This window comes from Echinops telfairi, unplaced genomic scaffold, assembly GCF_000313985.2.
Source record: "Echinops telfairi isolate 266 unplaced genomic scaffold, ASM31398v2 ScPeMD7_70;HRSCAF=299, whole genome shotgun sequence".
In the NCBI taxonomy this organism is placed as follows: domain Eukaryota; kingdom Metazoa; phylum Chordata; class Mammalia; order Afrosoricida; family Tenrecidae; genus Echinops; species Echinops telfairi.
The window spans coordinates 27,885,908-27,900,190 of record NW_022103968.1 but is presented as its reverse complement, the minus strand read 5'-3'; the positions used below and the strand labels follow the sequence as shown (position 1 = coordinate 27,900,190).

At 41.8% G+C, this 14,283-nt stretch overlaps 1 protein-coding gene and 1 pseudogene across 5 annotated transcripts in view; both read left to right on the top strand.

Moving 5' to 3' along the window:
- SLF2 (SMC5-SMC6 complex localization factor 2) overlaps positions 1-14,283 on the top strand; it is a 53,563-nt gene that overhangs the window by 27,535 nt on the left and 11,745 nt on the right. For 4 of the 5 annotated variants that reach the window (XM_045291297.1, XM_045291296.1, XM_045291299.1 and 1 more), the window contains 6 exons: positions 4,852-4,957; positions 5,385-5,561; positions 7,665-7,762; positions 8,337-8,424; positions 12,751-12,882; positions 13,623-13,700. In XM_045291297.1, the coding sequence (XP_045147232.1) occupies positions 4,852-4,957; positions 5,385-5,561; positions 7,665-7,762; positions 8,337-8,424; positions 12,751-12,882; positions 13,623-13,700 (679 nt within the window). The remainder of the gene's footprint in view (positions 1-4,851; positions 4,958-5,384; positions 5,562-7,664; positions 7,763-8,336; positions 8,425-12,750; positions 12,883-13,622; positions 13,701-14,283) is intronic. The other variant, XM_004700989.2, reaches the window with a different exon arrangement.
- LOC101663282 lies at positions 11,254-12,630 on the top strand (annotated as a pseudogene).

Below are 14,283 nucleotides of genomic sequence, written 5' to 3'. Positions count from 1 at the left end.
TAAGTCTGATCCTGTCACAGAGAGCAAACTGGTGGTGGTTGGTACCATCGAGTCTGTCCGACCCATAGCTACAGCACACTGCACTGTCTGGTGCTCCTGCACAAGCCTGACAAGTGGTCCTCTGCTGGAGCCCTTGTTACCAAACAAAGCAGTTTCAGGTTTCATTTTGGAACAAACTCAGAATTTTCTTGTAATCTTTGGAGAAGAGAAGGTAGTTTGATGCATGAACTAAAACCTGGAATCCATAAAAGTACTCATCAATTTAAATAGGAAAAAATAATGATTTTCTACCCTATCCAAAACCCCCAGCCATAGCCCCTAAATATTCTTACCTGCCTATACAAAGGAGGCTAAAATTTTAGAGATTTCTGCTTTATATAAACATTTAAAATACCAACTACTTTTAGGAGAAAAATGTGCAACAAAATTCAAAACAAATTTACTGATCCGAAACCCCCAAACGTTTGACCCTCAGATACCCATCTTCCCTGGAATCGAACTCACCCCAGTGGTTCAACTTCTGCCCGAACGATAGGCTATCTGTCAACCATACAAGATCAGAAAGGCAGTGTTTGCCCAGGAAGGCATGAAGAGGGGATAGAACTGAAGGACAAGTGGAAACAGAAACATGGGCTGATAAGGCTTGCAGTCCATGTCACAAAACAAAATACAAATATCAAACCACTCATGCTATAAACTTTCCCCCAAATCACAATAAATCACTTGAAATAAAATACCAGTGACTTAATTATTTAACATAACTGCATTCACTAAAATCGATTAACAAGTCAACTGTTCATGGTGACGTCTTCTATGTCAGAATAGAACTGTGTTCTGTTCTATAGAATTTTCAAGGCCGATTTGTCCATAGTAGATCACCAGGCCTTTCTTCCGAGGTGCTCTGAGTGAACTCCAACCTTTTGGATAGCAGCTGGGCATGTTAACCATCTACCACCCAGTGGCTCCAGTGAACTCACGAGAGAGTGGTACTTTTTTATATGCTTATATCTAAAAGGAGCCCTAGTGATGTAACATTTGTGTTGGGTTGCTAACTACAAGGGCAGCAGTTCAGAACCACCAGCCACTCCACAGGCTTTCTACTCCAATCCAATGTTAGTCTCCAAAACCCACAGGGACAGTTCCACCCTGTCATTATAGAATCATTATGAGTCAAAATTGACCCAATAGTAGTGATTTTGCTTTTGACTTTTTCTATCTAAGAGATTTGAGTTTTTGTTTTTATGTGTCATCTCAGTGAACTTAATGACTTAAAAAAAATGATTTCAGTAAGGCACATAACAGATGGAAACCATATTTAGCAAAATAATTTTTTTATTGGTTAATTACTAATTGAAGAGCTGCCAGAGATCTGGTGACTGGAACAAGGAGCCGGTAGCAGGGGCCAATATGGCTATATAGTGGGTGACGAGGTTAGAGTGAAGGAGTGAATAAAACAAACAAACATAAGCATGAGATTGGATCCTGTTGAGATGTGACAAGATTCAATCCTTTCCTCCGGTTTCACATCTGGTTACCCATTTTGAGACAGACAGACACTGGATCTATTACAGCTACTCAACCAGACCACTGCAATAAAGCAATTAACACACAAAAATGAGCCGCTCCAACTTGTTGGTTTTCCAGTGCACATAAAAGTTGTGTTTATTCTGTAATCTAAGTATTCGGTGGTATTATAAAAAGTGTGACAAATGTGACACTGAAGCCTAGCTTGAAGTACTGTCTGTGAAGGACAATAAAATGAGGTATCCCTGTACATGAATGTTCTGTCTCAACGGTAGTTTTGAGATAGAGATGCTTGCAGGTTGTTTAAATATTCAAATAGAGCTTGGATATTGAGAGAGAGTAGTTGAATTCTTTTTTTGACCTTTATTGTGCTAGTTACACAGGCTCAGAATTTGAGTCCTGTTACAACCTAATCCCATGGAAGACAGTCTGCTCCCAGAGATATTTTTAACAATTTTTTAAGTTGAAAATTAGGTGGGGATTTACATTTCACATCATCAACTTTGTATTCCATAGTTTAAACTACTAATCAAACCCCACAGTAGTTTACCCTTTGTACTCCTTGATTTCTTTTCTCTTTTGGGGGGAATTACCATTTTCCATTTCACCCCAGTTAATGTCCATTGGCACTCTAACCTGTTGGTTTATCTTCCCTCTCTTGCCCTCTACCGTCCACCCCCCACCCCACCCTCACCAACTCTTGGCAATCTCCAAAGTCTGTTCCCTTTGGCATGAAAGGCTTTGTCTTGTTTTTTTCCTTTAGATCAATAGTCTAATATTTGTCTTTTTGTGATTGATTAATTTCATTCAGCATAATGTCCATGTAATGCAGTGTTTCATGGTTTTGTCATTGTTTATTATTGAAGCATAGTAGTCCAGTCTGCAAATATCAGAGATTCTTTATCCATTCAACTCATGGGCCTTTAGGTTGTTTCCATCTTCTGAATTTTGTGAGCATGCTCCTGTAAAAGAGTTACAGTCTTGGAACCTCTATAGGGTAGTGCTGTTGTCCTAAAGAGTGGCTGTGGGTCAGAATCCCCTTGACCACAACGGGTGCATCCTGACCTTTTCAGATTCTGTGTCCCACAAGGTCTGCTTCCCTGTGCTCTTCCTCCTCTACCTCACAACTGTTATTTCCTTTTCATTCCCACTGCCCCCTTTTCATTTTGAGCCTGAAAAAAAAATCTTTTCCTTCAGGATCTTTTAACCTCCAAGATGCTTGTTGGGAGAGCCTTTGGATGACAGCACAGCCTTGAACCTCTCTGCTCCCTATCCTCAAAGTTTGTTTGTTCTGTTTCTTTAAATCACTTTATTAGGGGCTCATACAACTTATCACAACCCATACACACATCAATTGTGTAAAGCACATTTGTACATTCATTGCCCTCATCATTCTCAGAACATTTGCTCTCCACCTAAGCCCCTGGCATCAGCTCCTCATTCTTTCCCCTCCCTCCTCCTTCCCCCCTCCCTCATGAACCCTTGATAACTTATAAATTATTATTTTGTCATATCTTGCCCTGTCCAACGTCTCCCTTCACCCACTTTTCTGTTGTCTGTCCCCTAGGGAGGAGGTCACATGTAGACCCTTGTAATCGGTTCTCCCTTTCCAACCCACCCTCCCTCTACCCTTCCAGTATCGTCACTCTCACCACTGGTCCTGAAGGGTTCATCTGTCCTGGATTCTCTGTGTTTCCAGCTCTTATCTGTACCGGTATACATTCTCTGGTCTAGTCGAATTTGTAAGGTAGAATTGGGATCATGATAGTGGGGGGGAGGAAACATTAAAGAACTAGAGGAAAGCTGTATGTTTCATCGTTGCTACACTGCACCCTGACTGGCTCATCTCCTCCCTGAGACCCTTCTATAAGGGGATGTCCAGTGGCCTACAAATGGGCTTCGGGTCTCCACTCCCCCCTTCATTCACTATGATATTTTTTTCTTAGATGCCTGATACCCAATCCCTTCGACACCTCATGATCCCACAGGCTGGTGTGCTTCTTCCAAGTAGCCTTTGTTGCTTTTGAGTTAGATGGCCGCTTGTTTACCTTCAAGCTTTTAAGACCCCAGACCTGTATCTTTTGATAGCTGGGCACCATCAGCTTTCTTCACCACATTTGCTTATTTTCCAAAATTTGTTTTTAAGACAACCATTTGACTCTGATCTATTTTCCATTCTACCCTCGCTCTTGTTCTAACCAAATGGATCTGCCTCCATTCCTCCACATGAGCCTCGTGCTAATCCCATTCCTCCTTTCTCAGTAGCTACCCACCAAAATGTTTCCTCCTTCACTTGATGAAGCATGTTTTTCATCAAAGCAAAAGATTCTGTAGGGAACTGGTTAAAATAAATCATGGTACATTAACAATCATCATCCTATATAGTGCTTACTATATGCTAGACACTGAGGGCTTAACATACAGCACATTACTCACTGTATATACTCGTGTATAAGTCGAGTTTTTCAGCACATTTTTGATGCAGTTTTTGTGGTAAAGTTAGGTGCCTCCGCTTATACTTGAGTACATATGGTAATAGTCACTGTAACTATTAGATGGTATTTTCAGACCCATTTTACAAGTGAGATAGGCACAGAAAAGATAAATTGACTGAGATTATACAACTAAGGACAAGATAGAATCCTAAACAGGTATGTAAAACAAAAATCAAATTCTCTCCATGTAGTTATGGAAGAATTTCTGAGGTATATTATTAAGTAGGAAAAAAGTACAAAAGAGGTTATATAGTGTGCTACCGTTTGTACAATACAGATGGGAAGTGTATGTATTTGTTTTGTGTGTATATAAAATTCCAATGTAAGGGCAAAAACTTGCAGTGATTAATTGGGGAGGGGAGTGAATGAGAAGGATGAGTGGTTTAAGAGCCAGATTGGAGGGAAATTATTCACAGTATACCCCCCCTTTGATGTCTTCTGGTTGTTTTTTAACTACATAAACATAGTATGTTTTGAAAAACTAAAGATATCGTCTATCTCTTGAAAGTCAAGTTCATGAGTCTCTTGGTGAACAGTCATTTGTACGTGCCTAGAATTTGGTTTCTGTATTGCCATGGCAGTGTCTAGAGGCTTCAGCTAAGTAGTAGTGTGAGCTCTTTTTAGTTAGGCAGCATCTAGATAGCTCTGACACCAAGAGCAGTAAGAGTGCCATATAAAAAGTAACCATCCAGTGAAAACTAACCATCAGGAAAGAAATCAGATCAGTGTTTGCCTCCAATGGGAGGCAAGGAACTTGGGGTGGGGGCAGTGAGGGAGTTTCACTAGTTATACATTTATCAAAACATAATTTCATCTTTATTTCACTTTTCAGAAGTTTTGAAACACAGGGGACATCAGCAGGGAAAAGGACTGAGGAGTCGTCTGATGAGCCAATTTTTTCAACTCTTCCCGAAACCAACATTGTGAATGTGGTTAAGGTAGGGAGAAACTCATTTGTGTGTTTTTCAGATCAATCTTAGAAATCACTTTCTAACATAGGATGCATGAAGAAAAAAATTATTACTTTTTAGTGGTCCGGGGGCTTACGTACTTGAAAATGTTTTAAAGTAGCAGACTGTGCCCTGCCTAGAATGGAAATGCTACTGCAGAGTATAACGTGTGAAAGCATGCTTAAGGGCTGAATCAAATCAGTAACACTGAACTCTTAAAAGGAAAATCTTGTAAATGGAGAAAGTACTCCTCCCAGATAATTCCGCTTTTAACACAATTGTATTCCTTGCCTTTTTTCCTGAACATCTGGTGCTTTGCTTTATTATATAGATCTCTTTGACATCTTTAGTCAAAACCTTTTGTAATGAAAACTCTTCATCGCCTAAAGTTGTTTTGTATATGCGTTTGTTAAAGTTTCTAGGCCTGTGTACATCTATATATCCAGAAGGTTACCAGGACCGTGAAATAATGTTGCTGATTTTAATGTTGTGTAAAATGAGTTTGGAAAAGCAGCTGAAGCAGATTCCTCTGGTGGACTTTCAAAGCCTCATGATAAACCTGATGAAAAACATCAGAGATTGGAACACAAAGGTAATGTTACTTAAAGCTTGTGCTGGTTTTATTTGTGGCATCATAATTTGACTTTCATGGGGCATGGAGAATTAATGCTATTTCTAAACTCAGCGAGAGCTTTGCCAGATGAAAAATGAACTGAGAAAAGAACTCTGTTTGAGACGGGATTGTTTACATTTATGGTAACGGAGTCTTTTCTAAAGCTGCAGCTGTTTCTGCATCAAAAACATGTTTTGAGGGATTTACTATAGGACTAGCTTTCATGTAAGGGTACTAGAGATACAGCTGTGGAAAGTAACCAGTCCGTATCCTCATGGGGCTTTCTCTTCAGGCTGCGTTATATGTTAATCAACTATGTATGTATTATAATACCATGTCAGGTCGAGATATACACTGCAAAAAAAACAAAGCCCCACACGGTCTGGAGAGTGGCTGTGCAGAGACACTGTTGTTTCAGATCATGTGGTCAGAGAAGGCCTTTCTGAAGTAACATTTGAGCAGCGATCTCACTGAGATGATGGAATCAAGCTTATATACACCAACAATTTGAGAGCGAAAGACAGGGCTTTGTACTCTGGTAAACAATTACAGTCAGAAACTCACAGGGCCAGTTCTACCCTGTCCTGTAGGGTCACTATGAGTTGGCATTGACCTGATGGCAGTGAGTTCTCTAGCCATATTGAAAGTAAATGTGTATGTAATTTGTTTTAGACCTTTTTAAAAATGTTTCTTTCAACCTTTTTTGGTAGATAATTTCAAACGTGCAGATGTAGAAAGATATTAATGAATCCCAAGGTTCCCATCACACAGTTTCAACATGTCCTTCTTGAGTATCTGTTACCCCCGTCTTAAGACTTGAACCCTCTGGATTATTTTGAAGCCAAGCTGTTTGTTGTTGTTGTTGTTGTTGTTGTTGTTGTTAAATACTAAAATAGTGTGTTAGAAAATGAAAAGTATATGGGGGTGGGAACTGATTTCTTCTGGCTTCACTTGGAGGAAGGAAAATCAAACTGTACATCAGTGTTGCCCTGAAGGAGTGCCCTCCTTCCCAAGGCACTCTGCTCTTTAGCTGGGTTCAGTAGTTCATTGCTGTGACCACACAGAGCTCACAGGTGATGCTCATAATCACGGGGCTTATTCATGTGAGGCGTGTGTAGACAATAGTTTCTTTTGTGCCCTGCTTGCAGGCAACCCTGACTCCGGCCCTCAGCTTCTTGGCCTGGCCTCTGCCCAGCTTGGGCAATGTCACAAAGCTCTTATAGGGCTGCTAACAAATGCCCAAAGTGCATGCTACTCTACTATAAGTCTCGACCCAAAAGCACTTGCTCCATTTCCTCCAATTCAGTGCTCAGAGGTACCTCTACAAATTAGCCTCCTGTCCAAAAGTACTCAGCTTTACTTGCTCTGTGGGCTGGGAAGTCCACCACTTTGCCTCTTGCTCTGGCTCCTGGTTCTGCTTTTCCTGCACCTCTGTCTGTCCTCCGGTGGTAAAGACATTGTCCTGGATCAGAGATTCATTATACAGGGATCTCAGGATTCAAAGGGCTTGCTTCCTACGTGACTCTTTTTTCCCTAGTGGTAGTGAGGTTCCTTCCTTCCTGATTCTGAGATGGCCGGTTTTTAACAATCACTCACCGCAGAATCATAACCCAATCAGTATCTTCCCCCACCTTCGTACCCAGACCCAGGAAGAAAAACAAAGTCTTTGGTGGGTGTAAGAGTGTGGCTAGAAGAACCATTTTAAATAATTCACTGCATTTCAGTGGGGATTCCTAAAGTGCAATAAATTCCAGATCAGGAACATCCGTGATCTTGTCCAATTCATATTATACAGATTAGGAAGCTGATACCTGTACTGAGATCACTCTGTTCTTCCAAGATGGATTAGTTAAGTATATATATGTAATAGTATTTCATCAAATGAAATCCTGATGCATTTGTTTCAGAATTTAAGATAAAACATAATCTATACATTCCAACAGGTGCTAAACTTTACACCTTTATTAAAACAAAGTTCGTTTTTATAATACCAGGCAGTACAAGAAGGGGTATTAGGTGATCCATTAAATGTTTGACGCCACTGACCCTTTTGAAAAGAAATCTTGCTCTCTTTATTTTCAGGTGCCTGAACTCTGCGAAGCCATAAATGACCTCTCCAGTCATCCCCACAACCTCCTGTGGTTGGTACAGTTGGTTCCTAACTGGACATCACGTGGAAGGTATTGAAAAGTGAGGTTAAACATTGAGGAGCTTTAGTGTTGTGGTCATGAAATGTTTCAGGAGCCTTTGTTTTCCGTCATTGTTCCTTGGATGTTCAGAGTCCTTTTTTCATGTTCACTTGTGGGAAAGGGCATCGAGAGCTGAATTTGATACTTATCTTAGGTCACTGTGTAATAACCTTACATTTAAAATTTGTAGTTGATCTGGAAATTTAATATAGATGATATATACCATGAAAATAAATGAATTAGCACCCTTTTGTTTTAGTAAAAAAGAAATTATAGCAATAAAATCTTTTCTTTTTTTTTCTTCTATCAGTAAACCAGCTGGATCAAAGATTAAAAAATCCTTAATGTTTTCCCCGAATGTCAGGCAACTCTGCCTAATATTATGTACAAGTATTTTACATGATTTTTTTTTGGGGGGGGCGTTTAGTGTTCACTTAAAGTTTATCTTTTTTTTTTTTGCACTCTTCTTAAAACACTTGCTGTGTGTTCCAATTAGAGGAACTGGAATAATTCTTGGAAGTATTGATTACAATATATTTTAAATATTTTTACATTGTAATTCCAGGCAACTGAGACAGTGCCTTAGTCTGGTGATTATTTCAAAACTTTTGGAAGAGAAGCAGGAAGATATCCCTAATGCCAGTAACCTGCAGGTACAAATGCATTTTTCTTTTCTTTTAATAAATGGGGAGAGGTAGTTTAATTTGAGGGAAAACTGATGGGACCTAAGTCAGAAGCCCTAGAGTTAGAGTTCAACTCTCAGAGATACTACTATTTATCTCATCTCCAGCACAGTACGCAACTACCAAGATCAAATCTTCATCTCTGAAATGGAAACCCTGCCCTACCGTCTGCCTTACCCTCCTGCCTCCTACAATGGAATTAATGTACAGAGACTTCTGGGAAAGTCATAATGTGAAAATCCTACCAATATGAAGCGATATTATTTACCAAATTGATTCAGTTCTTCACTTTTAATCATCTTATCACAAGATTAGAAATCACAGAACTATTGTACATGAATTGCATCTCGTACCTGGTTTTAATATTAAAAAGTCTAAATCTGAGAGCATAAATGTGATTACCTTTCAGTAAGGAATACGTCATACATATGAATGTATCCTGAAGGTTTTTTGGGTGACTTTTTATGGTCAATTCTGTGAAGGTTGCCAGAGCAGATCATTACTTTTACATTCAATTCATACACATTTTTTTCATCTCATTGATTACAATCCCTTTGATGTAAACTCACTTATCCTACTTCCTCCCTGTGCTTTCTGTTTCCACACCTTTTCTAACCTTCTGAACTTGGTCTTTGTGTAAAAATATTGCCCTTTTGATCTCAAATGGTTGATTGTTCTGATGTGTTCTTATCTCACAAATGTTGTTTCCCTTATAAACCACTTGTTGGGCTGAAAATTGAGCCCTGGGGGTGAGTTCGTTTCTAGACCTGAAGGTTGACTAAAGGCCATTGTCTCGGGAGTTCTGCTCATCTCTACGTTTCAACACTCATGAGGTTATCCTTACTCAGATTTGAAAACTAACCCGAGCCTGGTCTGAATGTCCCCCTATGTTTTGTTTCAATTGCAGTTCAATACAAGGTGTTCTGCTAGGCCCTAGGGATAAAAATGCAAATTAGATATAAACTCCAATTTAAAAATACAAGCCACCTGTTGTGGTATGGTATAAGGGTTAAAGTGATAGAAGCGAGTATGCAGGAGGTGCTATTATGGAGACTGGTTGATGGGGACTCTGCTGGATTTTGCTCAAGAGATGACTCTTGAGCCTGTGGTGGTTTACTGAGCAGATTACTTTCTGTTCAACAATTCATACACATTCTATTTTGTGACATTGATTGCAATCCCTGCTTTGTAACAACACTCTTCTTACTTCCTCCCTGTGCTTACCATTTCTGTTCATTCTTCCTTCCTGTTCCTCCTCCTTATTTCTTGCCTTCTGACCCTTATTCCTGGACAGACGGTGCTCTGTTGGTCTAGTTTGTTAGATTGTTCTAAAAAATGTATAACCTGGTATTATGGTTCACCTCTAGACAAGTATCTATTATTTGGCTGAAAGTTGAGTCACAAGGTGAGTTAGGTTCCAGGCCTAGTGGGTGTCTAAGGGCTGTAGTCTCCAGGTTTCCACTCTTTTTAAAAAAATCATTTTATTGGGGGCTTATACAATTCTTACCACAATCCATACATACATCCATTGTATCAAGCACATTTGTACATTTGTTGCCATCATCATTCTGAAAACATTTGCTTTCTACTTGAGCCCTTGGTATCAGCTCCTCATTTTCCCCTCCCCCCCTTGATACTTTATAAATTATTATTATTTTGTCGTGTCTTACAATGTTCAACATCTCCCTTCACCCACTTTTCTGTTGTCCATCCCCCAGGGAAGAGGTTATATTAGATCCTTGTAATCAGTTTCCCCTTTCTACACCACCTTCCCTCCACCCTCCCAGTATGCCACTCTTATCACTGATCCTGAGAGGTTCATCTGTCCTGTATTCCCTGTGTTTCCAGCTCTTATCTGTACCGGTATACATTCTCTGGTCTAGTCGGATTTGTAAGGTAGAATTGGGATCATGATAGTGGGGGGAGGAAACATTAAAGAACTAGAGGAAAGTTGTGTATGTCATCGTTGCTACACTGCACCCTGACTGGCTTGTCTCCTCCCTGCGACCCTTCTGCAGGGGATGTCCAGTTGCTTGCAGGTGGGCTTTGGGTCCCCACTCCACACTTCCCCTCATTCTCAATGATAGGATTTTTGTTCTTTAATGCCTAATAACTGATCCCTTCGGCTCCTCGTGATCACAGAGGCTGGTGTGCTTCTTCTATGTGAACTTTGTTGATTCTCAGCTAGATGGCTGCTTGTTTATCTTCAAGCCTTTAAGACCCCAGACGCTATATCTTTTGATAGCCAGGCACCATCAGCTTTCTTCACCACATTTGCTTATGCACCAGGTTTCCACTCTTTATCTGGCCAGTAACTCTAGCCTTTCTTTATGTTTTGAATTTTAGTCCACATTCTCTCCCTCCCTTTCTACCCCCCCCCCCCCTTCCCTCCAGCGCTCCCCACACCGCTGGTCCTGAGGGGTTCATCTGTCCTAGATTCCCTGTGCTTCCAGTTCCCCCCCCACTTGCCAAAACCACCTGTTGGGATGACTTTCAGAGGGATCAGTAGTGGTAATCAGGCACCATCTAGTTCTTCTCATCTCAGCGTCATATACACAAATCTTCCCGTGTCATTGATTTTCTTCACTCTTCTTTGCTCTACCAGGGGAGAAACCAATGGTTATGTCTTAATGTCCACAAGTCTTAAACTTAAAATCCCGTTTAAGCAATTGAAATTGCTATCATTGCACTAAAGGAAAGCTAAAGGGGCAGAATTAAGGAATGTAACACACTGCAAAAAGTAGCCTAGGGATTTCTGGTGTTACTGGAGATTTGTAGCCTGTCTGTAGTCACCGAGCTTTGCCAATCGGAAAAACCACGCGTGAGTGTATTTCCATCCACGTGGGCCAGGCCAGGGTGCAGATGGGCAATGCCTTTTGGGAGCTCTACTGCCTGGAGCACAACATGGAGCCCAATGGCACCATGTGCAGCAATAAGACCCTGGGGAGTGGTGACGATTCCTTCAACACCTTCAGCGAGACTGGCGCTGGCAAGCACGTGCCCTGGGCTGTCTTTGTGGACCTGGAGCCCACTGTCATAGATGGGGTAAGAACGAGCATTTATAGGCAGCTCTTCCACCCCGAGCAGCTGATCACTGGCAAGGAAGATGTTGCCAACAACTATGCCCATGGCCACTACACTGTGGGGAAGGAGATCATCAACCTGGTGCTGTAGCGGATCCGAAAACTGACAGACCAGTGCACCGGGCTTCAGGGCTTCCTGATCTTCCACACCTTTGGGGGTGGTACCGGCTAGGGCTTCACCTCCCTGCTGATGGAGTGGCTCTCGGTGGACTACGGCAAGAAGTCCAAGCTGGAGTTTGCCATCTACCCCACCCCGCAAGTGTCCACAGCCGTGGTAGAGCCCTACAACTCCATCCTGACCACCTATACCACCCTGGAGCACTCGGACTGCGCCTTCATGGTGGACAACGAGGCCATCTATGACATCTGCCGTCGCAACCTGGACATCGAGCGCCCCACCTACACCAACCTCAACCGGCTCATCGGCCAGATCGTGTCCTCCATCACCACCTCCCTGTGCTTCGATGGTGCGCTCAACGTGGACCTGACCGAGTCCCAGACCAACCTGGTGACCTACTCAGCCATCATCTCGGCCAAGAAGGCCTACCACGAGCAGCTCTCTGTGGCCAAGATCACCAACGCCTGCTTCGAACCTGCCAACCAGATGGTCATGTGTGACCCTCGCCACGGCAAGTACATGGCCTGCTGCATGCTTTACCGTGGGGACGTGGTGCCCAAGGACGTGAACACGGCCATCGCCACCATCAAGACAAAGCACACCATCCAGTTTGTGGACTGGTGCCCCACGGGTTTCAAGGTGGGCATCAACTGCCAGCCCCTGACAGTGATACCAGGAGGAAACCTGGCCAAGGTACAGCCTTGCATGCTAAGCAATACCACAGGCATCGCCAAGGCCTGGGCCCACCTTGACCACAAGTTTGACTTGATATACGTCAAGCAGCCATTTGTGCACTGGTACGTGGGCGAGGGCATGGAGGAAGGAGAGTTCTCCGAGGCCCGAGAGGACCTGGCTGCCCTTGCAAAGGATACGAAGAAGTGGGCACAGAGTCTGTGGATGGCGAGGATGAGAGAGAGGAGTTCTAGGGGGTCCCAGTCTCTCCCCAGTTGCGGGTCTGTCATCCCCCTGGGTCCCCTCCCCCCACCCTTGCTCCACAAATACAGTCGCTGTGACAAGCAAAAATAAGAAAAGTAGCCTAGACACAGCCACTGTGTTGGCTAGCACTGCTTAATGTGTTTTTCTGTTTCTTGATAGATAACAGTTCTACATCACTATCTTGTGCAAATGAAGCCTTCTCATTTGTTAAAGAAAATGGTCTTGAAGAAAAGGGCTGAACAACCAAATGGCACCATTGATGAGAGTCTCCATTTGGAACTTGAAAAGCAGGTAGGTATCCGGCCTAGAAGACCTGAAGAGTACATATGAGCACAACTGACACCTGCTGTCTTACTGGACAGGCTGCAATGGCGCAGATATTTCTGACTTAAAGACTACGTATATTCTAGCAAATGGATTATAAATTGAATGTACTTATTTATTGATACTCTGACATTCTTAAACTTGAGTGTTGATCATTTAAAGCAGGGGTCCTTAAACTACGGCCTGTGGGCCACATGTGGCCCGCTGCGGGCATTTATCGGGCCGGCCGGTTTTTTTTGCCTTTTTTGTTTTTTACTTCAAAATAAGGTATGTTCAGTGTGCATAGGAATTTGTTCATGGTTTTTTTTTAAACTATAGTCCAGCCCTCCAATGGGTCTGAGGGACAGTGAACTGGCCCCCTGTTTAAAAAGTTTGAGGACCCCTGATTTAAAGGATGGTTGTTAATACTTTAATACTGGGAGTATTGTTTTGTAGCCTTGGATGATAAAAAGAATATGCTTGACATAGAAATCAGAAAGCCTAGAGTAAATGCTTGCATTCTTCCCACTTGCCAGTTGGTTTAACCCTAGCAAATCCTTGAGGCTCCTGGGACAACATTCCTACATGTAAACTGGGGTGACAGCTTTGTTAGCTAGAAAACATTTTCCATGACCTCAATTGTACTGCCATTTGATACCTTCCTTAAGTTTCTCCCCTAAATCACAAGTCCTAAATCTGGAAATTAATTTTATTCATTTCTCTAACAGGCCTATTACCTGACCTTTGTTCTTCTCCATTTAGTCGGTGAAGTTAGTTGCTCTCATTCTTTTTCACCTGGACAACGGGTAGGTAGTTTTACTGTGTTTTTTTCTTTTTTCTCAATAAGCATGGTTATTGTCATGGCTAGATGAGTGAACATCCTTTGTATAGGGGAGAAAACTACTTGAAAGTTAATTTTAAATTTGCCGTAGAATTCCTAGAGTATATTGGAATAGAGCAGCAGTAGTAACCTTGCAACCACATCGTACTGGCATATTACTTGTCGGCAAATGTTCTATTTGTTGGTGTGGAACTTAACCATCATAAATTGGCAACAAGGTAATACAGTAAAAAAATATCAAGGTCACCAAATGTTTTGTGAGCCAGTGCTTAGCTGGTTTCTTCCCATCTCTTCTCCCACCTCACTCTGTTTTCTTCAAGAGTAACATAGGCCTTCAAAATCACACTGACGATAAGCCCTCTTCAAAAACACACGTGTAAATTTCCAGGTTACCTTCTCTCCCCATGGCAAGATTTTCACTTTGTAGTCGTTCCTTTCCTTAGTGCCCTGAGTTCTTGCTTAATTTCTTGGGTTTCAAATTTTAGTAAAACCTAGTGTCCAATCTTTTTTTTTTTTTTTTTTTCCAGTGATTTTATTTTATTTTTTTT